Source organism: Ceratotherium simum, chromosome 19, assembly GCF_057802395.1.
Source record: "Ceratotherium simum simum isolate JZ-2026a chromosome 19, ASM5780239v1, whole genome shotgun sequence".
Lineage (NCBI taxonomy): Eukaryota > Metazoa > Chordata > Mammalia > Perissodactyla > Rhinocerotidae > Ceratotherium > Ceratotherium simum.
Genome location: NC_141918.1, coordinates 34,224,508 through 34,251,958, shown reverse-complemented (window position 1 = coordinate 34,251,958; position 27,451 = coordinate 34,224,508). Strand labels below are relative to the sequence as shown.

The window sequence follows — 27,451 nt, the reverse complement described above, 5'->3', positions numbered from 1 at the left end:
AAATATTTGTTTAATGAACTCTACTGCTCACGTTTTACATATAAGAACACTTGGGGAAGAGTCTTATTGTCATTTGTCTCATAAAATTTGTCTTATGAAATATATCAATGGCAGTGTATAGGTTAAACTCACAATTCTAAGTGTGAAGCTAGTCACAAAACTTCTGTGGGATCTAACCTCCCTCAGTGTTGAAGGACGAAGGTGTTGGTTTCATGGCCTAGTCAAAATTGTAGTGATGCTATTTTATTAGTACAATTTATGGGTCACAGTTTTTCTGTTAGGTAGGGCAAGACATCTGTCAAGCTGTCATACATTCTGCCTAACCAGACATCTGCTTCTGATTCATAGGGGAAACGCCCGTGCTGGTGTACATTACACAAAGGGGCATCCTTTCCAAGAGCCATTGTCAGATCCCTCAAATGGAACAAGGGAGGTGTCAGGGACACAGCTGGATGTCATACAACCAGCTTCAAACAGGAGTTGACTTCTCTAATGAGTAATCTCCATTATTTGCTTCCCAGTCTGTTTCTATCTGCACTACATAGAAACTGTTAAAAATTGAAAACGTCAGCTATAAATTATTATATTTAAATCAAGCATAATTGTCATATGCCAAACTAAGTAATTAAGGAAGGCTGATGGGCACTGTTTCCTATTTTGACTAAACCACACACTCAGAGCAAACCTGAGCAAGTGTTCTCCCCCTTCTCTTGCCCCCACTTCTCCATCCCACCCCACCCCCACTTCCTCAGCCCCGTGTGAGGTGGACGGTGTGAGCCTGTTTGCAGCCCCAGAAGAGATGGGAGCTCCAGCACAACCCCTGCAATTCTCAACATCATTTTCTTCTCCATCGTCATCAAGAAGGTGGTTTAGTGGAAGGAGCACCAAGAGTGGCATTAACTTGCTCCACGTAAATGAATTTTAATAATTCCCTTACTTTTCTAGGTCTCAGTTTTCCCAAATTTGAAATGAGAGGTTAAACAAGAGATCCATGCCAGCCATGGAACCCTGTGATTCTGTAATGCCAAGATACATTCAACACATATCCATTAAGCACGTGCTATGCAAGCATTGAGGACACAGTGATAAATCAGACAAATCCAGTTTCTGCTCTTGGGGAGTTAAGTCTTCAGAGGTAGAATGACCATGAACCAGTAACTTCAGGTGTCATTACTGAGCTGTGTGGCGTAAAGAAAGAAAGGGTTAGAGGTCACTGAAGAGCTCCCAGTTAAAACAGATAACCCCGGTACAGACACATCCAAAAGGAAGGGAGGAAACTGCTAGCTATTGAACCTCTTCCATGCCCTTCTATTGGACTTTAAGTGTACAATATTAGTTAATCCTCACAACTGCTTCAGGAGATAATATGGCGATCACTCTCAGTTTTTCAGAAAGGGAAACTGAGACCTAGGGTAAAAATAACCTGGGCAGGGTCACCCAGTGGTGAAACTGGAACAGAAATTCAGATGATCATGCTTTCCACTGCTCCAACGTGCCTCCAAAGGACATAACTCTGGGGAACTATGGCTGCCATAAGAAATAGATCATAGAGTATCACCACACTGCTCAGGGGAGATCAGTCAGTGAGGTCGAGAAGCGGGAGCTATCCTAAATGCAAGCGTGTTTGGAGGAGAAATTGATTCGTTCACTCAACACATTTACTGAACGGCTGCCAGATGCACAGTTGATAAATGGGGACTTGAACCTGGATGCACAGGCATTTCTTCAAATGCCAAAGAGTAGGTTTTCATCATATCCTGACAATTCTGGATGCAAATTCTGAGGAAAAATTACCTAAAGGTACACGTTACCAGGGCAGGCAGGGGGAAAAAGGATTTCTAAGCTGTTGGAAGAATAAGAAAAAAAAAGAACACATTGGAAAAAAATTTCCCCCCTACCTATGAAATGCTCTTAATTTCCTTCATTTAACAATTAAGTCACTGCAGTTATATTGAGAAACCTATCAAAATTGATTACTTGAAAGGAATCCCACCTTTGAATACAAACCCTTATCCATTTGGATTCCCTGAAAATATGCTCCATCAACTGAACAGGGGAAAATGTCACTTTTCTCAGATTGATATAAATTATGATAGAAAAGTCCAACTATGTGAAGTGCAATCCACCTTTATATAGTGCAGTTTCAATCCCCAGATGGATAGAATTCAATTTGTTAGCTCTTCTCAATCCGTTACCAGCTGTTCCAAAGATATTGTCTTGCAAGAGGCATTTGTATCTATGCTTTTTCCTGACTATGGCCCCTAATGGGACCACTTAAAAATCTGTTTCACCACCAAATTAGTGTTTAGAATAATTATAGCTGCAAAGACCTTTCCGTTTCAACAAAGAATAGTTATCTCCCAAGAGTTGATTAAATTTATATGAAATGTAAAGTTGCTTTCAGGATACTGGAGGAGATAATGGGTGTGGTTATGGTTTTGCCTGTTTTTCAGAGGCTTACGCCTGAGGAAGGCTAAAGAACAGGGCTCTCTAAGGAGGCAAAAAACACTAAGGAGATGCCTTGCTCTCCACCAACAAGGACAGTGAGGAGTGGGGCCACGAGGAAGGTGTGATTAGAAAGAAGCTGGATATAAATAAACCTAAACTGGTGGCCTAGTTCTAGCTTAATCCACGCAGCGGCAGTAACTTCTAGTATCACATTTAATAATTTTCTAGCGAAAGCTGACTTTGCTTCTTTTTCAGGGTTTAAAACCATTCTAATTGGTAAATTAACATTTTTTAATGAGCCTTCAAAGATTTGGTAAAGGCAATTTGATTATTTGAAGGAGGGCTTGGCCTAGGACTGTCTGAGAAAGCAAATCAATCAGATGTCATTTCACACATCTCCAGGACCATTTGAATAGTCCCCAGATAAAGAGCTGGCAGGTCAATTATTTCCTACTGTTGCTTGAGTGCCTTCTTCTGCCACACCCCTGAGAATGAGGGTGTGCTGGTTACTCTGCACCTGCCCCCTCCCCCTTCCATTCTCCCCAGATCCTAGCTTTGCCTGCCTAGCTTCCTTGCTCTGCCTCCAGAGGCTGACTCCCCGCAGACTGCAGCATTTAGGCTCCCTTGCTGAGCCAGAGAGGAGAAGGGAGAGGCGGGGCAGTTCTGCCCTGTTCCCTCAGTGCCTCAGCTCTGCCTCTTGGGCAGAAGCTGTGACTTCCCAAGACTGCAGCTCCTGTGGCGGCATCTCTGTAGGTTACTGTAACAAGCTTTCTCTGCTCCTTGGGCCCTGGGGGTGGTAGGCCTTTGTTCACATTGCCTCTCCATTCCTTGTTGCCTTAACCTTCCCATGCTTCTGTAAACCATCCATCCATTCTCCTGTCTTCATTCTTTCATTTGAACCCTCTGAAGTGAATTCTCTTTCCTGCTGGGCCCCTGATTGACTGATTGACTACGTCGATGACAACCCCTCTTTGGAAATTCATGGCTTTTCCATTTCCTTTCTGATGGGGGAACTCTTTCCAAAAGCACTGCTGCAATCAGCTGTTTTAATTCACAAATTATTTTACTTTCATGTAAAGAAATAGTGGAAAAGAGATTATGCCAAAAAAATTTTAGCAAACTATGAGAACATACTCTTAAATTCCACAATTCAGCCTCATTTGGTTTGAATCAATGCACAGCCCTTCCCTATTCCCCCTTTTCAGCTCCAGACCAGCTGGAGAGGGCAAGCTTTAGCCTGGGCTTGTGGGTCACTCTGCCATATTTTGCCAATCTACAGCCAGAGATGGTTGGGTTCCCATTATTAGCTGTCTTGGTCCCTGAGGAGGCAGGGTGCTCTGAGTTTGGACCCTAACTCCCCTCTTAGAACAGAAAACTAGCCTGTAAACCTCTTACTTAGATTTTAACATTTTAGTTTCTTGGGCGTTAGAAAATAGGAGTATTGTCCACTATTTTGAGTATCTTTTACCTCTTCCTTAAATTAGTAAGTACCAATGAGAATAAATAAATAAAAGCACCCTAAAAGTCCTCCAGGTTGCACAGGTAGCCTAAGACATGCACCTTTACTGCTAGAATGAATTAATTAATGGAAATCAAATTAAGTAGCTATTTAAACATTTTACAAGACCCTAAAAGCTGATATAGTCTTTAACTGAGACAGACATACAGACCTGTGAAAGGCTTCCACATGGGATGAGGTGGCTGCTAGCTGTAAGAGAAAGAACAAATTAAGTAAGGAATGTTCTTGTGCTTATTTTTTTAACCGTGTATAATGATAATGGTACATAAAGTGAATAACAAGGAAGTTAGGGAAATTATACACAAGCATCTGAATCTATTGTCGAGACCACATTAGTCACTTCCTAGAGATGATGTTTTAGAGACCTCACCAGGTCTAGACATGGAAATTCAATATTCAGCCAACCTAAGAGGGATCTTCTGTTTTTCTTCCCTTCTTTCTTTCTTTCATGAGCATTTGTATCCCCTCCATGTAGCTTAAGCAATAAAATACTGCCAGAATAGTTGAAGCCGAAATATCCTTCCTCAATCTCACTCCCCTTCTTTACCCTTGAATGGCCTGATTTCTTAGATTCCCATTCATTTCTTATACTTTTCTTTATATGCATGTGCTCCTACACAAGTTATAGTATAATATTATTTGCATGTTTTTAAATGCAATATAAATATCGTACTGTTTCTATTCTGCTGCTGGCTTTTTGCCTCGATATTATATTTAAAAGATTCGTTCATGATTAGAGATCTTCACTTGTGAGATTTGCCAAATCACTCTCCAAAGTTTTTACAAGATTTGCCCTCACTTGGTTCATTCTTTAGAAATTCAAATCCACTTTTTCAACTGACATATTTTCAACATCTACTAGCTATTTGCTAATCACTCTGATAGGTGACAGGGATACAAAGATGAATAAGACACTCTCCCTGCTCTCAAGGAGCTCACAGTGATTTCAGAGAAGCAGGAGTGTAAATTAAAAATTGTAATAGCATGTTCACGTGCTCTAATGAGGTATGTGCAAAGTGTCGAGTGAACACAGAGGAAGAGCGACTGAGTCTGAGACTGAGGAGAGGATTCATAGGTGATGGAGGGGAGAAGGACACCCCAAGCCTCTTTGCACAGTGTGTGCGAAGTCAACGTGGCCAAGAGAATGGTGTATTTGGGAGAGGGGGAAATATGTCGTTTAATTAGAGCAGAGGAAGCAGAGGTTGACCCTAAAGAGGTAGGTTGGGGTTGTATTGTGAAAGAGGAGCCTTCTATGTCATACTAAGGAATTTTATTTACTCATGTAGGCAGTCAATGAAGAGCCATTGGGAGGTTTGAAGCAGAAGAACAGTATGATAAGGTTTTTTAAAATTATTTCTGGTCATAAAGAATGGGCTGGAAGAGAGAAAGTCTGGCAACCAAGAGAGTAGAGTAGAGGTACTTGTAATTATCCAGGAGAGAAACGCCAAGATCTTGAACTAAACAGTGGTATTAGGAACACAGGGGAAGAAACATCTTAGTACATATCTCAGAGATAGAGTGCAAACTCTATGAGGTAACAGAGTACAAAGGGTGACAGGAGGTGGGAACAGTCTAACCCAGGTGGAGGCAATGAGGGGCACATTGTGTTTAGAGAATTTTAAAACCATAATAAAACTTAGTAAACCACAGTCTGCTTTTTATTATCACCATGTGCCAGCAATTCTAAACAATGTCAATGACAAAATTCTCCTCCCCGAAAAATCTTTTGTTGTCTAAGTTCTAAGCAGTTGCTGTAGTTACTGTTGGGTTTCAATAATATAACAAATATGTAAGCTTAAATTAGCACATTCCAATTACTTAACCTTTAGTAAACATTGTATTCGACGCAGAAATTAATTCGGAGAGCTTCCAGTCCTACAGTCCACCCCAATACAGGTAGAGATATTAATTGAGAGAGTAAGTTTGTAACAGTTCAGAACTGTGTAAAGTCATTTCTGACTTGAGACTCTACCCTCTGTGGGACTTCATCCTCCTCCATTTAAACCACAGATTTGAAATAAACAATGATATAGCACAGTGATTGTGAAAAGGAGGAGACAGAACTTGAGTACTTAAATTTTGTCATTCTATACGCAAACCGTTCCCTGATCCTTGCAGAGTTCACTCTTTTGGAAGCATTTCCAAAAATTACATCAATGGAAAATACATTAATGTAATTTAAAAGTATTATTCCATTCCTTTTTCCTTTTATGTTCGATAATCTTTACCATTAACTGAGATATAATGAAAAGGAGAAAAATAGATTAGGGAGAGAATAATAAGGTCAGTGTGGGAAAGATTCAACCCCGTGTGCCTACAGAAATGGAGGTGGACTTATCTAACAGGCACTTGGGAATAAGAGTGTGGCATAAAAGAGTGAGATCAGAGATATGTAGAGAGATTTGGGAGTCACCAGAATATAGATGAAGGATAAAACTGTGGGAGAGGTTGACACTCCAGCAAAAGTGTGTAGATAGAAAAGAGAGATAAGAAGGTTATCTTGGAGAACATCAACAATGTAAGGGCAGCAGAGAAAGAGGAACAATCGTACCTTCCGCTCTCCCACAATACTGAGAAAAATAGGCAGGAGAAAAACCCAAAAAGAGAGTTTCTCGTAATAGAGGGAAGAGAGAATTCCAAGGAGAGAATGTCAGCAGTGTTAAGTACTGGAATGAAAACAATAAGATTGGAAAAGCAAAGCCACAAAGACGTCGCTTGACGGCTTGGTCAGGGCAATTTCGATGGCACAATAGAGGCAGAATCCACACAATGGATAGAGGCACAGACTGCCATGAAGGAATCAGACCCAGTGAAATTGACTTCTCACTCACCAAGCTTGGCTGGGCAAGAGTGAAGGAAAATGAAGGGGAGGCAGAGCTGAAGGAATGTGTTCTTACAACCCGAGACCACAGGAAGTCAAGGCTGATGCAACACAGGAGCCAGCACCTAACTGTGCTCTGCTTCTCCTCACTCCTGTGGGTGCAAAGAGATGGATGGCATGTGAGAGAGGGAGGCTAGGTGATGGAACAGGGCCTACAGGCCACAGGTGTGTGGGTCCCGGAGCACAGATAGAAGGCTAGTCTCCTAAGAAGAGGAGTGCTACCTCCTCTGAGGTGGGCAGAGGACAACAGGATGAGTCAAGACAAAGATAAATTTTGAGAAGAGAGAGAGTATGAGATTTTCCACCCAATGTCTTCTATTTTATCATTGAAAGAGGAAGCAACAGCATCTCCTGAGAATAAACGGGTACAATAGAGGTTGGGGATGCATTTCTCCTTTCCTACTAATTCACAATAGCATTTCTTCAGTGATGCATAAACCCATGAGGAGGAGCTTAAGGAAAGAATGATACCTCCTGCTGTTCACTTTCTGCTTTGCATCCAGGGTCATGGTAGCACTGAAGTACGCAGGGTACCTCAAGACAGAAGCAGGTACATCTACTAGCAATGGAAACTGATGGAACACCCCAACCAGAGAACCCGTCTAAGGAGGCACTGCTGCCTTCCCTGGGTACATCTAAGAGAAGCCATCTTCAGTTTATAGACAATTAAACCTCCCAACTTCTTGTAAAAAGAAAGGTAATTTAGGCAGACATTTGCAATCCTATGGGCCATTAACGGTAATGATCAAATTGCAATGTCTATAAAAAGTCCTTAGCTCAGTGCCTGGTTTCTGTCAATAAATATTAGCTGTTATTATTCATAAAAACCCAGCTAAAGATGACAGAGATGGCTGTCATCTCGCAACATTGATTCCTGCTAAGTGATTAAGCAGTCATATCAAAATCCCCTAAATGCCTGTAACTCTGAAGTCATTTCTCTTTCCTTATTCTTATAGCTAGCCCTTGTGGTCCTCATCTCTTCCTTTCTTGGAAATGTGTCCATGGCATTTGCCCCAGTAAATTAAATAAAACTGAGTCAGTTTTCAAATATAAAAAAATCTGGCAGAGGCTATGTTGTGTAACCATAGCTTGGAAGGGGAGGAGTGAAAAGAACAAGCCAGTTACATGAGGCAATGCAAGGAGGACCCGGAGCAGAAAGCCAGATGTTAGCAGGAGATTTTTTTCTAGAAAAATCTAAGGAAAAAAGGCGCCCCTAAGGCCTCATTATTTTATATAAGTGGCAATTGCTGCTATAAATGAACAACTTAAAAAATGTTTTAAGGAACTTTTCAAGGAGAAAATTAAAGAAATTTTCATCAGTATTGATGAACATAATCATCCCCCAATCCAACACTTCAAAAGGAATGTCTTGATGGCTTTAGGGCTCTAAACATTCTTGTTTGGTCCTTTTAGTTATACAACTAAAGAGAGCTATTTATTAGCAAGTGTGGTAAGTACTTTATCACAGCCCAAGTCTGTTGGTATCTACAGTCCAAATAAGTGTATGATCAAGTACAAGGTTTGGGAACAGTTATTTGAGATCTTTGAGTGGAGTACTGGTTTCCACGCGCGAGAGAATACCCACAAGGACCGTAAAGAGTGCTAAGGAATAGCCATGTAAATACCATGATAAATATCTCTCTGCCCTACAAAATTAAAGGACCTGGCTTTACTGTGGTCATGACAGCCCTGTGCTCCTCAGAATTCCTCAGGACCTAGATCATTGTCTCTATTTCACTTGGTGATTAAATTGAGAGCAAGAGTGTTTTGCAAGCTGGCCAAGGCCTGGCAGACACGGATCCTAAACAATAAGCACAAGGGTAGCTCGAAGAGCCAACTAGGAGAAACCAACACCATAGTTTGTGTTTAGCTGATGGCCTAGCTTTATAATGCCAATCCTAAGAAGAAACACCTTTGAACTGGAGAAACCTCTGAGGAATGTTGAAACTGCTTTCCTAATCAAACTATGGTGAAATCACTGTCAAAATCTAAAAATGAACGTCGCCTATTGAAATGTGGGGAATTTCAATTACGCGAACCAGAGCTTAAAGAGACCCAAGGGAGGGTACATGGGTAATTCTCTCCATATTCAAGTAAAATCAATCAAGAAGCCAGCTTTGTGCTAACTGTGACACGTTGCATAATGCATTTAACTTATTTTGATTATAGCTTTGTATATGAACAATGAGGACATGTTAAGCCCTATCTGAAAAAATATAGAACCAAAAGTTATCAATAGTTTAATTTGGAGCTGCTTTCCATCCCAGATACTTTATCTTTTATTTTCATCGTCATGGAAATAATGGCCTGTGAGACTCCTACCTTTGTAATAAATTCATATGTTCTCAGAATTCACTCCTCCCCAGCAAAGCCTAAACTGATATTTTTGTAGAGATTAAATTAAACTATCAGTTCCTATTAGAAAGTCCCTTAATACTATCTGATTCTTAAGTCTGCCCAAGTTGTAAGCAGATGGAAATCAGCATTGTCAAGACCCACAGACTCTAAGTAAAGGCACAGCTTTAGCTCCTAAGTGAGCATAATATTCCATCTTAAGGTGACTAAATATTAAGGTGACCCATTTACTAAAACAAAACATGGAATTCACTAAAACTACAGCTAAAACCATCGTTGCCTGGAAACAAGAGAAAATTGGATTCATTATATACATACAAAAACCTCAGCAGAAAAATAATTGAATGTGGGCTGTTAAATTTGAATACTAATTTGGAAGGTAGCAATGACTCTGAAGCCAAGTGAATAAATTTAGATAGGTGTGTGTTTGTTTGTTTGCTTGCTTGTTTTTAATGCTTTCCACATTGAGCCTCAGTAAACTAAAGCAAAAGTTGATTAATCAAAATTCTAGAAGTCTAATCCAGAAAGCAAGATGAGTCGATATTTGTAAAATGTGTGTAGATCCTTGGTTGAAGACACAATGGAGATATCTATTCCAGTTATAGGTCGAGTCCTATTAGAATAGGCACCTAGCTGTAGAGTGTGCTCTTTGTAATGGAATTTTATTATAATTTATTCTTTGTCATTTGTTGGAGCTGGAGATGAGGGTCTGATTATCTTTGGAACATAAATAAGTAGTCAGAGATCTCAAGATGTGTCTCACACCCTCAGATGACAACTGTGGGCTCCTCTTAAATCTGGTCAGTGTTTGCCATGCTTAGTCTGTTTTAATGGGTGATTGGGGACCTTCGATTCCTAGAGAATGCTATTGGAGCAGTCAAATTCTTTAGTCAATCAGGCTTTTCAAAAGAAATTCTAAAGCTCCCAGGAATTCAGTATCTATGCAAAAGTAGTGGCTTGTGCTTGATTAATTGGCTCCTCTGTGACAATATTTGGAAAGCACAGTGAGATTTTTGTGAAAGTTTTTAACCTCAAATGGGATTGCTTAGCTTGGTACTCACTTTATTTAATAAGTCCAAGTGACTTTTAGAAGTTTTCCACACCCAAAGATGCAGACTGGACTGTATTTCAAAGACGACGATTTAAGAATTTTAAGAAATTTCAAAAAATGTTCTGTATAGTGACAGTATTATCGGTTTAAGTCTAGTGTTCTCAAGGAGACTTCTTGGAATTAGGATAAAAGTGATTAATCAGTTGTATAAATGTTATCCTCTTTGCTAAAAAACAATCTTACTTTATTATACCTTGTGAAATAATTAATATTGTGATTACATGATGGACCTCTGGAAATAATGCTTTCGGCAATGATATCAACATATACTGTCGTTCCCAGTTCCTTTAAATATAAGTGGCACGTGGGTATACCACACTAATATCCTCAAGTTCCATCTAGTTCTAAAATCTATAAATGTAAAATTAGTCAAGTACACATACATTGATTTTTACTCCAAACCAAACACCACACTAATTATAGCAAAGTAAGCAAATGGCAATTTTCACTCATATTCTTCAAAGGCAGAAGTAAATGTTATTGATTAATCTAACCTTAGTTAGAGCAGGAGGCAAGCTGTAATAATAGACTGGCTTAAGAATGGAGAGCTGTAAATGGTCTACAAATAATTTAGTGGAAAGTAGTTGGTCAAAATGACAATGTGGCTGAAATAGATTGTTTAAAAGGTAAATATTCCCATTCAATGGTTTTTATATATTAATAACTTTATAATGTTAAGCATGTATCTATTTTTTAAGATTTTTTTTCTGGCATTTACAGGAGAGATTTTACTTTTTTTTTTTTTTATCCATTTCAGCTTGCTTTAGACTGTTTTTAACAGCAAAAATTTGGAAATAGCCTAAATGCCCAATGAGAAGGGTTTGGTTAATATATATTAATGGTAGACCAGATGGTTAAGAGCTCAAGCTTGGTAGTCAAACAAAGGATCTAAATGTTGGGTCCACCATTTCTTATCAGTGTTACTTGGCCTGGGTAACAAATCTCTGTAAGCCACAAAGACCTCATCTATGAAATGAAGGTAACAGAACCTCCCTCATAGGGCCATTGTCGGCTAAAATGAGAGAACTATATGACTGTTCCAGTCACTGACCAGCACAGTGACCTAAACATGGTAGATATTTATGTTCAATTAATTAAAGTTTCAATTAAATAAATTTTTTAAACTTTATTTATTTATTTATGAGGGGCAGATGTTATAGTAGAGAAAGAACAAGATTTGGATTGATCTGAAGCCCTTACAAAGCTGTGTGACACTGGATACATTTTTTGTCTTCTCTGATCCTCAGTTTGTTCATTTCTAAAATGCAGATAGTTATACCTAACTCACAGCATTGTCATGAAGAGCAAATACCATAATGTGGATAAAGCACTTATCACAATACTTGGTATCTAGGCCCTCAATAAATGGTAACTATGATATAATTATCATCATCATTATTATCCTTGTTATTGTTATTAATTTTTTTAAAGGCCGTGGCACCATCCCAGAAGGTACAAATTCTCTGAATGCTAAAATCAGCCACCCATGCATTTATACAGTTGTCAGCTGAGGTCATTCTTCTCATGTGGGAAAGAGAGCTCAGTATAGCATCTAAAAATTGATTGCAAGGCTTCTCTCCCTTATACACACATATACATAAACACCATCTTTGTTCAGTAAATTCTGGAGAATATTCCAAAAGAAAGCAGACAGACATTATTTTCTTTGTGGGCAGATCATTCAGCTTTCACAAGCCTCTAAATAGCACAGGTCTTAGAATTACTAAGCAAAGAGATTGTTAACCAGGAACAAAATTAAGCAATAGCTCTGCTTTCACCCTTGAAAATAGCTACCTTTTAGTATTATAACAAAGGTCAATTTTGCCATTTCTTATAAAATTTCAAGAAGAGATTCAGTAAAACCTAACAGAACCTTCTGGAGCCATGATGAAATATTTCCACGCAAAAGAAACAACGTTAAACAGCTCTTCCTTGAGGATATACAAATTTCTCTTGAACCACTTAACAATTTAACATTCCAAGGAATCCTCTAAAGTTCTACAACACAAGGTCCAAGGTATCCAGCGCATGGGCTTTAGTAACGGCGTCAGAAGCTCCCCATGCCCAGGGTTTCCATTAGCCTATGTGGTGCCTTTATGTGAATTTAAAAACGGTACTTCTGGGCCGGCCCCATGGCTTAGCGGTTAAGTGCTCGCGCTCCGCTGCTGGCGGCCCGGGTTCGGATCCCGAGCGTGCACTGACGAACCGCTTCTCCGACCATGATGAGGCTGCGTCCCACATACAGCAACTAGAAGGATGTGCAACTATGACATACAACTATCTACTGGGGCTTTGGGAAAAAAAATAAATAAAATTATAAAAAAAAAAAATGGTACTTCTACTCTGGATAGATGAATTAGAAGATATCATCCAAATGACTGCTGCATACAACCCTATTCCTGCCTCCCTTTTTCTTCCCATCTCCCACAGTATGAGAGACTGGAATCAAGTCATTCTTCACAGATCAGAGCCTTAGCCTGGGGAGTGGATAAGTGGATAATGACAGACTCCCAGAGTCAAGTCTCCTCCTAAACTTGGCATAACATAAAGATTTCATCTTGCACACAATCCAGTCTAGGCAGTGGCTGCCTGGACTGTGTTGAAAAAGATTCGAAACTAAATCCAGCCCTAGCAGAGAGCAGTGGCTGGATTAGCAGTGTAAGCCGTTGGTTTCCAACAGCACATATGCCTCAGATTTCCTATCCTGGTCCACACCATTCACATCACAAAAGTTCACTGAGCAATGAATATGTACAAGGCACTGTGAGAGATGCTTTGAAGCAGTCCTTCCAAAGCTGGTTGCACATTGGAATCTTCAAGAGACTCTTTACTCCTTCATAATTTTTCTGTAAACTTAAAGCTATTCTAAAATACAAAATTTGCCAAATTTTTGTTTTGTTTGTTTTTCTATGTTGTGATGATTTTATTTTTATTTTTTAAAAATGAGTCTCTTGATTTAGCCAGAGCCCCAGAGACGTAAGGGATTAGCCACTGTCGTATTCAAAATGATGCATTTATTCAGGGCAAATCTTAATTTTCTTTGTCTTCTTCAGAAGAAAACTGCAGGAATGATTTAAAGTAATGTCGGGCCGGCCCCGTGGCTTAGCGGGTGGGTGCGCGCGCTCTGCTGCTGGCGGCCCGGGGTTCGGGGTTCGGATCCCGGGCGCGCACTGACACACCGCTTCTCCGGCCATGCTGAGGCATGAAGGATGTGCAGCTATGACATACAACTATCTACTGGGGCGTTGGGGGAAAAAATAAATAAATAAAATTATAAAGTAATGTCAATTCAAAACACCTTTACTGAAATTTGATTCCTCAGGCCAAAGGAAAGTCTTTATCATCATTCATGGTACAAATAGATTTTCTCATGCCCCTTTTCCAGGCATCACTACCAGGCTCCCTGCCCCCACCATGTGCTTTTCTCCTCCAAATGCACCTCCATTCTCAGCCCCAGTCATTGGAAATCATAGAAACAGAGACCAGAATAGTGGTCACAGGGGCTGGGGGTGAAGAAAATGGGGAGATGTTGGTCAAAGGGTACAAACTTCCAGTTATAAGATTAACAAGTTCTGGGTATTTAATGTACAGCATGGGGATTATAGTTAATAATACTGTATTATATACTTGAAAGCTGCTAAGAGAATAGATCTTAATTGTTCTCACCACAAAAATGAAATGCTAATTATGTGACATGATGGAGGTATTAACTAACACTTTTATAGTAGTAATCATTTTGTAATACATAAATGTATCAAATCAACACATTGTGCACCTTAAACTTACACAATGTTATATGTCAATTATATCTCAATAAAGCTGGACAAAATTAAAATAAATTTTTTAAAAATACAATTTTTTTAATGCAGATTTTTTTTGCTTCACCAGCAGTACTACTGAACCGGAAGCTCCCCCAACGTCTATAATATGGTCCGTTAGAGAGCTGGGAAACAGGTGTTTTGGAGCCTACTGAGATAATTAATACTAAACCCCTCACCATTCTTACCCACTCCTTTTATGACAAAAACCCTCCCAATGTCAGACCAGGAAGCAACACTTTCATGGGTGATCACATCAATTTTATGTCTCATGACCAGGATATATTTTTAAATAAAATAGGTTTAAAGTACATGGCACATAGTAAGGGTAATTATTGTTTTGTGAATCCTTTTTCTGAGCTATATATATGTATACCTATCTGTAGTACTGCATCATAATGAAAACATGTATTTTTTATACTTTGAAATAAAGGTCAAAAACTTGTGAAATTAGATGGTGTAAATTCAATGCTTCCTGCCGCAATTTTAGCACCTTTCCCTCTCTTTTGTTCCCTAGTGGAAACTGAGAAAAAGACTTACTATCAACCACAAACTCGCCATTATAAATTATAAATTGGTCCCCTCTCAGCCTTACTTTCCCTCACTTAGAAAGATGGAATTTCTTTGCCTTTTCTTCATGGGAAAATATTATTATTCTCTATTAATCTTCCTCCAAATGGAAAATATTAGATTTTAGTTTTAGGATCCAAACTGGTGGTGTTTTTATACTGTGAATAGTAGCTAGTGATTCTTTCTTTACAGACAAAAAAGCAAGAGGAAATGGGTTTGCATAGCAGTCAGAGGGACTTCAGCCAGATAAAATGAAAAATTTCCCGGTAGCCAGGACAGTACGAACTACAATGAGTCAAAGAGGGGTGTGATGTGAAATCTCCTACTCTGTAAGTTTGTGGAAACAATCTAGATTCTTATCTGTCTGGAATTCTTTAGACGTAAATCTGTCTGATGGGCAAGGAGTGGACTTCCAGGCCTATAATGCCATTTATGCCTCGCATCATCGAGACATTCCAAAGAAACATGAAATACATAAGCCCATATTCATAAACCCAATCACAGAAACCAGGAACAATCTCACAAAGTTTCTCAACTGGAGCATTAGTTACATTTGGGGAGGGCAATTCATTGTTGTATGGGTAGACTGGTACATTGCAAGATGGTTTAACATCACCACAAACCACTTAGCACCTCTGGGTCTAATTATCTCATCACTAGAATGAAGGAAAATAATGTGTTCCTCACAGAGTTATGAAGATAAATGAAATATATGAACAGGACCCACACAGGACCTGACAAGTGTAAGAATTCATTAATTTCCTAACTCCTCCCTTTAAAATTTTAGGATCTGAAGAAACAGAATTTTTTAAGAGCCCAAATTTATGAAAGATACAACTCCAAGTTCTTATGACATAGTCAATAATTTCTGAAACCATAGTCTTTATTTATAGGGAACATGATGCAATTCCTTACCATGACTAATAGTCATGGTTTGGTTTGGCTTGGTTTTGGAAGAAAGCATTATAAAATTTCTTTCTCCTTACTGTTTCCTAAAATCTTATTCTTCCTTACAATGATGGGACAGTGTTAAAGGTGCTCCTGTTCTCCTGAAAAGTGAAAGAAGGGAAAAAAATACATAACAAAGAAAATTGGATATACATCACTAAATGGTGGTATGGAGAGTTCCTTTTAGTACATTTTGTAAAGAAGTATTTAGTTTAATAATCATCTCCTCTTATTCCTCTCAGAAAATATTGACCAAAATTGATCTTTTCAGTAATGAAAATGCTTTTGTTGTGTCTGTTTCAGAAATGTGATGCTGGATTCTTTCTGGCCCAGTCAGGAGAGTGTTCGCCCTGTGACTGTAACGGGAATTCCAACGAGTGCTTGGACGGCTCAGGATTCTGTGTGGTAGGTCGGGGGAACCTAGCACTTTTCACATATTTCACTGTGCCTTTGCATCTTGGGTGGGGATAAAGTATTCTTCCTGGACGTTTGAGCTACCTGTTCAGGAGTAGGAGCAAACCGCTAATTAATCTCACTTTTACCCTTCACCTTTTCCTGTAAAACACCTCATATAAATGGCTTATGATTTTAAGTGGCCACCAAGGCTCGTGTCTGAATGCCTGTGTGCTCCTGGCGGTAACTGCCCCACTGCTCCCACTCCCAGCAGCTGGTTTCCTGCTGTAGGCCAGTGGCGATGGGATTGATCATACAAAGAAGAGGAAATCATCCATCCAAATTCCTCTGTAATAGTATAGTTTGCCATATGTTTGGCTTCACTCCACATAAACCAAGAGAATATAACAGTTGTTTCATAGCCTATTTTATAACTTACGATAGTCGGGTCTATAGATCAAAATTAGTAAAAAGAAAAAAATATATTTGAACCAAATAGCTAATAAAAATGAAAGCTTTGGCCTTGTGGTCTTTGTAATTCTGTGTTCAAGCCCCCAGAGGCTTTCCTTTTTCTTTAATTGAAATGAATTCTCCAACAGACTGTTCCTCAGTGAAACATGATAGAGACCTATGGAGGAGACTGAGAAGCCTTCTAGCAAAAAAGTGCTTGCTATGCGTTTCCCATTTTCACTGAATGGCCTGACAACTTAGTGAAAATGGGAATTGAAATATTTTTCGGAAGTGGCTTTAGTAGAAGTCACGGGAGGCAAAAAAAAAGACTTATGCCCTAAGATCATGTTTTCCTTCATGAGCTGTACAATATAACAGGAAGATTAGATTCTTCAAGTTTCTACGAGGCAAAAGAGGCCTTCCAAAACTGCAAGAATATTTTTGCATAAACTACAAGAATACTTAATTAAGCACACCTATTTACCTCAAAGTTAGCATAATTGTCCCTATTAAACAGATAATTTTAATTTTAAGTGGTCTCCAGGGTATGCACATGAAGGTGTTATTTTACTCATGCATGACATTAAGATGCAAATTAGAATGTTTTCATTTATTTTCAACCTAGCATTTGCCATTTTCCTAGGGACAGAGAATTAAGTGGCAGACACTAAACGTTGCTGTCTCTGTAGTGTTTGCTTAGTCCTAGTGTCTCTGTTCTCCCCTTCCCCCATCTTCTTAAATAACTGTCACATCCAGGATGTCCTCTGTAGCAGTGTAGGCACACACAGCTGCCAAAGTCCACGCCTTTCTCATGCTTCCATCTCCGGTTTCCTGTTATTTTAATCCCAGTGACATTTGAAAAGAAAATCCCATGGATGCGCTGGAACTAATAATGTACATCTCTGATAATTTCACCAATTAAAGGCTCTTTGTTATCCGGTTTTTAAAATATAAGACAGTAGGGACTGCAAGCCCATCGGCTGCTGTTAGGCAGTCAGTAGGACGGGAGATTGAAATAAATTAAAGGGGAAGAAAGTCCCTCCTGCTAGTGCCTATGGAGAGGTATGACAAAGCCACTCTTCCTTACAATGACAGGGTCAGAAAAGGAGCTGTCATGCTTTTATCTGAGGGGCACGGTCATCACGTGATTCCTTCACAGTTCCTGAGGCACACCAGGTTCTAATAAAAGTTTGGGGATGAGCTGGGGTGTGAATATTTATATGCACACTCAGGGAAGTTGCCAATCTTCCAGCAGTCACTTTGATCCAAGCCAGAACATTTGGGAAAAAAAAAGAAAGAACCATCCTACTCATCCTAATGGTGGTTCCCCCACTCCACCGAACCCAGAGGGAAATACCTTTTTTCCCCTTGATTAAAGTAATATATGCTCAATGTAAAAAACACACAAAACAACAATAAAGATATATACTGTACATGGAATTCAAAGTGAAAATCACCCACAATCTTATCCCCTAAAGCTAAATATATAGATATATTCTTATAAATTTAATTTAGAAAGACCAAAAAGGATGCAATTTGTATTTAATTAAACGTTAAGTGAGGGAGCTAAAGAGGCTTGCTAATACAGAAAGAATATTTTGTCACTTAGTTGGCAAAGTATTAAATCTGTAGTGTCTCACTGGAATCAAACTCCATTTTTTCTGTTTCCTTTGGCGTCCCTATTCCAGCCTACTGGTGGAGCAGAGCAGGTTTCTTAGCTCCTTGCCTGTTGCCCCAGCTCATTCTCAGCTCTCAGAAAGCCAGAAAAGAAGCAGTACTCCACATGAACACTTCCTTGTGCTTACTGTGGGCACCAGAGTTTCAGCCGCTTCTCGCAGTTTGGCTGGCCTAACTCATTTCTCCCATCTTCTATAAGCAACCAAAAATAAAAGACTGTCTTTTCTTTTATTTTATTTTGCTTTTATTTTTAAGGCTTATAACCCCTCTGCCTTGTCCTCCTCCAATTGCTTCTAATTCTTTCTCCATTCCAATGTCCAATTTCAATTTGACCTTATATTTGACCAACTGATTTTAAGGAACTAAGCCATTCGACAATAAAATATAGAGTAGACAACGTTATGCTACCACTTTAGACATATCAAAAAAGCATAGAGATTTCTTTACAAGAGGAACACTAACCCTTCAAGTGCAGAAAGGTGGCTAAGGGAAAAGTGGCTTAATTAAAGATGTTCAGTATGTATTGGGCGTCTCTCCAAAGGGCCACCTTGCATCTTATCAGACCTGCAACACATTGGGCAGAGTTCTCAGCTGAGTCAGCTAGGCAGGGCCCCCAAGCCCAGGCAACTCCGGTGGATATGGCAGGCTCTCTAGGAAAATTCCAGAAGGAAGCATGAGAAAGAAATTGAGGGGAAGAAACAGTAGAAGCAGACAGATGGCTGGTGGCAGGAATGCCTGGTCGCAGATAACCCATATTTTATCCCAGATCTAGAAGCTAAATACAGAGAACCAAGAAGGGGCCGTGACTAAGACCGCTTACCATCTAAAGAACTGGAAGAGAAAGCCAGGAGCCCACTGAGCAGAGCTAGAGTGGAGCAAATCTGACTTAAAGTTCATCGCTGGCACAGGGCTCCTCAAGTTCCTTTTGATTAGGGATTGGTCTGTCCATTGATTTCATTGATTCATTTAACAAATAAGCATTTTTTGAGCACCACCTATATGCCAGACACTACTCTAGGCTATGGGTTAAGTGGTTCCCATTGTGTGGGCTGAAAACTGTAGGGCCAGAACAGCTGCTTGAAAATGCTTGTGGCCATGACCAATGTAATGACGCTCAATGTAAAGGACCATGGGAGCTTTAGAAACATGCAGAACCCCCCATCTGCTCAGTGACAATCAAATGAAAAACTAAAAAGATTTTATGTGCCAGCATTTCAGAAAAAAAAAATTCTAAATCTGAATCAAAATATTCAGATTTGAAACCACTAAAAAAACTGCAAAAATATAATTGAAATCTAGAAAGAAACACATCAAGCTGTTATGTATTTGCATCTGGCTGGTGGAAACACGGATGGATTTTATTTTCTTCTTTTCACTTAAGAGTATACCTGCCCAAATTTTCTACAACTGCCTGGAATAATTTTATAATTAAAAAGACACTAATATTCAGATGGACTTCTACTCTACCCTAAGCACAATGGAGAAAGGGAAGTAATCCAATATATTGAAGGCTAATGAATTTTTTATTACTCTCAAAGCTTAATTAAAACCTCATTCAGGAAAGCCAAGATATTACATCTCTAATTTATGCAGACACTAGCATTTTTCTCCTGATTTTCAAACTCTTCTTTATTATGTGTGTAAGGCAGAAATCAACCAATGTAAGTCCCCGTAAGACTAAGCGTGTGTGATCAATAAACCAGCACATTGATTAGGTGTCCAACAGCAAGAAGAAATTGAGTTATAGAGACTTCTCTTTCCTGTTTTACTTGCAGCTATAAAATTGGTACCTAGATCAAGTGCATAATTCTTTTTTATTTTTTTTATAATTTTATTTATTTATTTTTTCCCCCAAAGCCCCAGTAGATAGTTGTATGTTATAGCTGCACATCCTTCTAGTTGCTGTACGTGGAACCCGGCCTCAGCATGGCCACAGAAGCGGTGCATCGGTGCGCGCCCGGGATCGGAACCCGGGCCGCCAGTAGCGGAGCGCGCGCACTTAACCGCTAAGCCACGGGGCCGGCAAAGTGCATAATTCTTACATTAAAATTTTGACAATTTTCCAATCTATTGCAAATGTGGAAAACCCCAAAATTTTTGCAAATAGTGATGGATTTGGTTCCATGCTAGCTAAAGTTTTGAAGCAAAATCAGAAAATTTCATGTCCAAAGAATTTTAAGGATGGATAGCTCAGTGGAGCTCCCTGTTGCATTGTGCCCGCAATATAAGAATATGATGGGAACAGAATGCAAATAAGTTCTCTATACATTGTTTGTGCTTCTCCTCCCAATCCTGAACGTACCTGGTCTTCCGCTGATATTCCCCACCTCGATTAATGACAGCACCATTCTGCCAACCCCCCATGCTCAGATGTTCCAGATGCTCTATCAACTTTCTTTTCCTCTTCCCTAGCATTTAACTGGACACCAAATCTTACCAATTCAACCTAGGAGAAAGCCTCCTCTCTTCCATGCTGTCCCACTGCTTTAATTCACACCCACAGCATCCCTCCCTGACCGCTGTCACAGCTCCCCACTGCTCACCGTGCCCTGCTCCAGACTCTCCTTCCCCTAATCTGTCTTCCACACTAGCAAAGGAGCCATCTTTCAAAAACACACCCTAATCAAGGCATCTCCCTTTCCAACATCCTTCAGAGGTTTTTACTCCAGCCCTACTAAGCTTCTCAGTGTCACCTCAACTTACTCTGTACTTTCATACTCTGTGTCTGAACTTGTGTTCCCTGTTCCCTCCCTGGGATTTCTTGCTTATCCTTCAAGGCCCTGTTCAAATGTCACCACTTCTGTTAAGCCTTCTCCAACTTTCTCAGGAAGAGCTAGAACCTTTCCTTCCTCTTTGTCCCGTGGCAGGTCAGTGCTTTATCCACACCTCAGTCATAGCAGCTAGCACACTAGACTATTGTCTGTTTACCTCTCTGTTTCCCTCACAAGTTGCAAATTACTCAAAGGTAGGTACCAGGTCTTCTTCATAAAATGACCCATGTGACAAAATGACATAAATGAATTGGGTCTTCTTCATTTTAGTAACAGTCACAGCTCATTGTCTGTCATGATATCAGCTTAATCCAGGTTTGTTAAGTGAATGAATGAATTGGTTAATAAAATAACTAACTTAAATGCAAAAACCTTTCATTTTATAATTTATGAGACACTTAGGTCACTCTTTATTGCAGTGGTATGTACTGTCTTGTTATGCTAGAGACTCAGGCTCGGGCCCAATGGTGAGTAACTAGCAAACAGTGGTACCTATACTAGTGTTTCTGCCTATAATCTTGCTTCTCAAAGTACAGTCTAGACCAGCAGCATTGGCGATACTTGGGAGCTTGCTGGAAATGCAGACACTCGGGCCTCAACCCAGACATTCTGAGTCACCATCTGCGTTTTCACAAGATCCCCAGGTCATCAGTGTGCACACTGAAGTTTGAGAAGCACTGACCTAGACAGAGCAATAGTTCTCAAACTTTTTGGTCTCTTGAGCCCTTTACACTCATAAGAATTATTCAAGTTGCCAAAGACCTTTTGTTTACGTGGATTATATCCATCCATATTTACTACATTTGTAATTTAAAACTGAAATTTTTTTATAATATTTTCTTATTAAATTATTTGAAAATAGCAATAATAAACCCATTTCATGTTAACATAAATAATGTTTTTATAAAGTATAAACATATTTTACAAATCGAAAATATCTTTCATGTCTGGCTTAATAGAAGGCAGCTGGATCTCATATCTGCTTCTGTATCCATCCATGGTGAGATCTCCATATCGTGTAGCCTCAGGAAACTCCCACCTTACATACAAGAGAAAATGAGAGTGCAAAAGATAAATAAAATTTTAGTATTATCACGAGAATAGTCTTGACCTCCCTAGACGTACTTTGAGAACCACAGATCTAGGCAGACTAGTCTTGCATGAAGCATGTGACAAAGCACACGAAGGCTAACCTGATCCTTTCAGGCCTTCTTCCTACATTACGCTGGTGCTGTGGCCAAGTCATGGAGAGACATCATTTCTCACGTGAAGGAGACACAACTGGTGCTCACGTGTCATTCCTAACACTTGTCTGCAATTGGTTGTCTAGATGTAGCTTTCTCAACCACTGGTCAAAGATTCAGAATGCATTTTGCATTTTTTAAGTGGGGCCAATTTTATTAAAAAATAAATTCTTCCCCTCCCCAACAAATGCTTATTTATTACTGTCATTTTTCTTTTCTGTTTTTTAAATGGCAGAACACTGAGAGTAAAGGGATATTTGCAATCTCAGAGTTAAAGATTTTCAGACCTAGAAGACAGCTTACAGGCCATCTAGTTTAGGTCCTCATTTTACAGATAGGGGATATAAATCCAGAAAGGTCAAGTGACTTGTTCAAAGTCAACCAGCTAGAAAATGGAAGAGCTAGGGACCTTTATCCCTGCCTCCACGACTGTCTCTGCCCAGCTCCCAGAATGTGCATCAATGCCTTTTAGGGAATTTCATAACAAATCCTCTAAAAGAAGGCAGATGAGGAAGTCAGTGTTTGCACTCTGTGCATTTAGAGGTTGGAGAAATTCGGTGGCTTTGCCTTCGAGAGTAATTGCTCCCCATGGCTGCCATGGCAGAATTAGAGCCCTGACAAGGAATCCAAAGCATCGCTCGAGCCATAAGAGGATAGAATTGGGAATTAGCTCATTTTTGCTGCTTAGTAGTCACTTCAGGCATGAAGAATGACCTAACATCTTACAACGGGCCTATTTTCTTCTACACAGATGGGCTTCGTCTGTCCAACAAGGACTCAGACAAATTTGACCCCAGTTTACAAGCAGCCCTATCAGATTGTTTATGGCTTAGATTCTTGGTGGTTGGGCAAGGCTCATTGGCTTTCCTTGCAGTGAGAGATTGCCACCAAGTTTGAGCTGGCTTCGGGTGCATGTTAATTTCGTTTATTTGCTCCAGACACTAATTCACTAATTCACCCTTTCCCACTTTTTCCTTCCTTTTTTTTCCAACAAATATTTACTAAAGGCTGACTTAGCACTAGATACAATATTAAGAACTGTGAGAGAAATATGTTAATATCCTGTTGCTTGCACATCGTACTCCATTTTTCAGTTTCTCATTGATCTGTCAGGCAATCTGAACTAGCCTCTAAATTCTGTTCTGCTCGCAGAATTCTAATCAGGGGCCAAAGACTGTCCATACCTAATGGCTGATCAAATGCCCCAAGAGTGTTCAACCATGATAGCCTGTTGCCCACATTAGGATTCCTCCCTTCTGACTGGTCTGTTGTATTTGATTTGAAGCTCAGACTGTTAGTAAAATAGTCTGACACTTTCTATATGGTCATTTTACAGCTCTTTTGGGAAAGGAGCCTTTTTTCTAACACACTGGAGAAGCGGTATAACGTCAAAATCAACAGCCTAGCCTCCTGAGCCAGATTGCCTGAATTTGAATCTCCCTTTTGCTGTCTACTGTCTGTGTGATGTTGGGCAATTTCTTTAACCTCTCTGTGCCTCCATCTCTTCATATGTAAAATAAAAGAAAAAAAATAGTAACTTAACGTTAGAATTATTGTGATAATTAAGTTATTTACTCTAGGTAAAATGTTTAGAGCAGGACTTCACTATTATTTTATTTTCAACCTCAAAATAGAACATAAATACAAAAATAAAGAGCTCAGAGTTCAGCTTACTACTGTTCCGTCTTGCCTTCCCCGAGGTTCCTCCACAGAGCACTGTTCGAAACAAGTTGAGTCTGTTGAAGCTTTTGTGCATAGATGTACCAAGGGAATTACTCAAGCAGGAGGGTGCCTCTTCAATGGCCTTCTGAGTCTAACAGTACAATCTTTCACTGAAAACCCTATTCAACTTTTATACACTCTGGCGAATGTGGAGATGAAAATGTCACAGTGCTAATGGCATTGCTTTGTGAAATCCAGTCCAGTCCAGTTGGAGAAAATATCAGTGGACTTGCATCACTGCCTATTGTAGAGTACTAGTCAGAGATTCATCCATCACTCAGCAAACAACTAGAGTACCTACTCCATTTAAGATGATGGCAGTACAGGGCTGAAAGATGCAGTGTGGGGAACAGGGCTGCTGAGACTGGGAACAGATTATAACACTACCTTGTGGGTAGTGGAAGGAGGGAAGGATCAGGGAGGGGAGCTTCAGGGAGGAATTCCTGGAGGTTTCGAGGCGTGGTGCAGATCTTGAATGATGAACAGGCCTTCTTTAGGCAGAAGAAGAGCTATTTTATGCTTTTCTTCCAGTTATCCTCACTACAAATGGAAAAATCATACAATAAACCAGCTTACTGTTTCTTGTATGTCATTATCCAAGATACCAACCCATTAGCAGAATATTCTTTGTCTACCTTCTACTCCATTTATGCTTCAGTCTGGCACATTTTATTCTTCCAAGCCCGTAAATCCTTAAATTGTTCCCATTGTCACGGGTAAACACCAGGGGGGATTTTTTTTTTTTCATTTCATATTCATTCCAAGTCAGTAAGCTGATGCTCTAGAATATCCAGAGTTTGATCATTCTGATTATCATTCGGAATTGAATTGTGTAACTGATGAATAATTCCCTCTGCGCACAAACTCTAAAGAGAGTCCCCAGGCTGCTAGTGCACACACAGAAGTCCAGGATGAAGTCATCCACCATTGTCTACACTTTCCAGCATTGACTGGGGCCAGCGTGGTTCCTTTGTGCTGATCAGTACCGATGCACATCATCTATTTTGTCAGGCTTGACATCCCCGTAGCTTGAAGTATTTCTTGGTTTCCAGATTTGCTGTGTATAAAATTTCTTTTGTGTCCTTGTCAATTTTCCTATCTTTTGTCTCATAGCACTGTCAGCGGAACACGACAGGAGAGCACTGTGAGAAATGTCTCGATGGTTATATCGGAGATTCCATCAGGGGAGCCCCCCGGTTCTGCCAGCCGTGCCCCTGTCCCCTGCCCCACGTGGCCAAGTAAGTCCTGAAGGAAAATGGTCTCTTCTACTGCTTATCTCCTTTTCCTTTTTTTTTTTTTTTTCTGCCCTATCCAGTGTTCTAAGGTTTTTCCACAGTCAAAATTGGGTACCTCAATTTGAGACAAGACTGGAAACAATATAGGAAAGGTCTCTAGCCTAAATACACTTTCAGGGGAACTTAAGCGCTTGTGGTATAGGTGATGACTCTGTTCCCAAAATATGGGGGAGGGGGTCACAAAATCAATGAAGTCTCTCTTTTTAAAAGCAAAGCTAGTCTCAATTTTTCTCGGCTATCCCTTGACCTAGAGAGATCACAACTGGTAATGCCAACAGACTCACTATAATCTGATGTTTTCACTAGTAGTGTTTCTTCTGACTCTCACAGAGTAGACATTTCCCTACATATGGCAGCCAGCTAGGCTTTTAGATCAGAATTAGAACACAGATAAACAAAATGCATGCTTTAGGCCAACAGCTTATGGAAGAGTTCCAAGAAAACTAATTTTCACTTCTGGCTATGTTTTGACCTAAGTGAGAAGTTAAAGAGAATAGACATACATCTTAATGGAAATAGTAGAATTATTTTCAGGCACACAATATGTAGAAATCCAATAGTCAAGTCATGACTGGCCATTTTATTGGCTTAAAAATGACAGAATGTAGAATTAAGATGGTATACTGGTACTTGGTTTTCCAAATATCAACTTGTTCTCCAATTCTCTGATGCCAACTAGGGGTCCTACAGTCAATTCAGTTCTGATACTGATGACCCAGAATTAGTGCAGACTCCGTAGGTTAATGGCTCAGTCCTACTTCAGAAGTCAGCCACAGATGGCATCCTCAGGCTACTCACATTTCTGCCCAGTTGACTACAAATTCAGGGGTTCTCTCAATGCCCCCCGAGGTTTGATAATTTTCTAGAATGACTCACAGAACTCAGGAAAGCGCTATACTTACGATTACAGTTTTATTATGAAGGATACAGCTCAGAAATAGCCAAATGGATAAGATGCATAGGTCAAGGTATGGAGGGAAATTTGGGAGGGAGCAGAGCTTCTATGTGCTCTCTTTCCAGGTGCACCATCTTCTCAGCAAATCAATGTGTTCACCAACCTAAAAGCTTCCCAAACTTTGTGGTTTAAGAGTTTTTATCAAATTTTCATCACATAGGCATGATTGATTAAATCATTGGTGATTGAACTCAATCTCCAGCCCCATTGCCCTCCCTTGAGGTGGGGGAAGGGATGGGGTTGAAAGTTCCAACCTTCTAATCATGTGGTTGGTTCCTCTGGCAGACCAGCCCCCATCCTGAAGCTACTTAGGGGCCCAACAAGAGTCACCTGATTAGCATAAACTTAGGTATGATTGAAAGGGGCTCATTACAAATAACAAAAGACAGTCTTATCACTCAGGAAATTCCAAGGGTTTTAGGAGCTCTGTGCCAGGAACCAGGAACAAAAACCAAATATATATATTTTTTTTATGATACAACAAGTGGAAAGAGTTATGTGCCTGCTTTGGCATATAATAGTTGTGTGGTCTCAGACAAGGTACTTTCTTCCCATGTCTCACTTTCCTTGGGATTTGGGGTCAAGGAGACTAGATTCAGATCTTGGTTCCATTCATTGATTCCTTTACCTGCTCTGGACCTTAGTTTTTCCCTTGGTAAATCAAAGTTGGTATAAGGATCTACCTCATAGGGTCGGACTAAAATAATATGTGTGGAGCATGAGGGTTGGTGCCTTACACATGGAAAAGTATATGGTAGATATTGGCTTTACTGAACGCATCCTTTGTATTTTTTCTAACACATATTTTGCTTACTTTATGGCAGGCACTGTTCTAAATGTTTGGATATAATATTTAATTGATAACTGTTGTAAAGGTTAAGTTAAATAATGCATATAAAATAACTTTTAAAAGGCCTGAATGCGTGCCACACACACATACTTTCTTATAAAGAGAAAAAATGACCATCAAATGTCCCCCTAAATTTTTTTCCTTAATTGAACACCAATATTGACTAACATTTCACCTAAGACCTTACAATTTGTTCAAATCCTCTGATAAGTCTGACAGTCAGTGAAGAAGTAAGTCAGATGTTTTACAGCCCCATCTTTCTTTAGAAACCATTAAACTGCCTCAGCCCTTGCGTTGTGATTTTTCACGTCCGATGGTATTAATAATGTGTGCAAAATGGATGGTACTGAGAGTGAGACTAGAAAACTCAAACATTAGTTGTTCTGTTATTTTCACTCAAGTGTGTCCTGATTTATGAGTTCCCTTTGTCTTGTGTAGGTACAT

General features: G+C 39.7%; 1 protein-coding gene across 1 annotated transcript in view; it reads left to right on the top strand.

Annotated features, from left to right (window-relative positions):
• The window catches only part of LAMA4 (laminin subunit alpha 4), a 134,973-nt gene that overhangs the window by 20,879 nt on the left and 86,643 nt on the right, over nt 1-27,451 (top strand). Inside the window, exons 2-3 of the mRNA XM_004422231.3 lie at nt 15,954-16,055; nt 25,021-25,145. Of these exons, the coding sequence (XP_004422288.2) occupies nt 15,954-16,055; nt 25,021-25,145 (227 nt within the window). The remainder of the gene's footprint in view (nt 1-15,953; nt 16,056-25,020; nt 25,146-27,451) is intronic.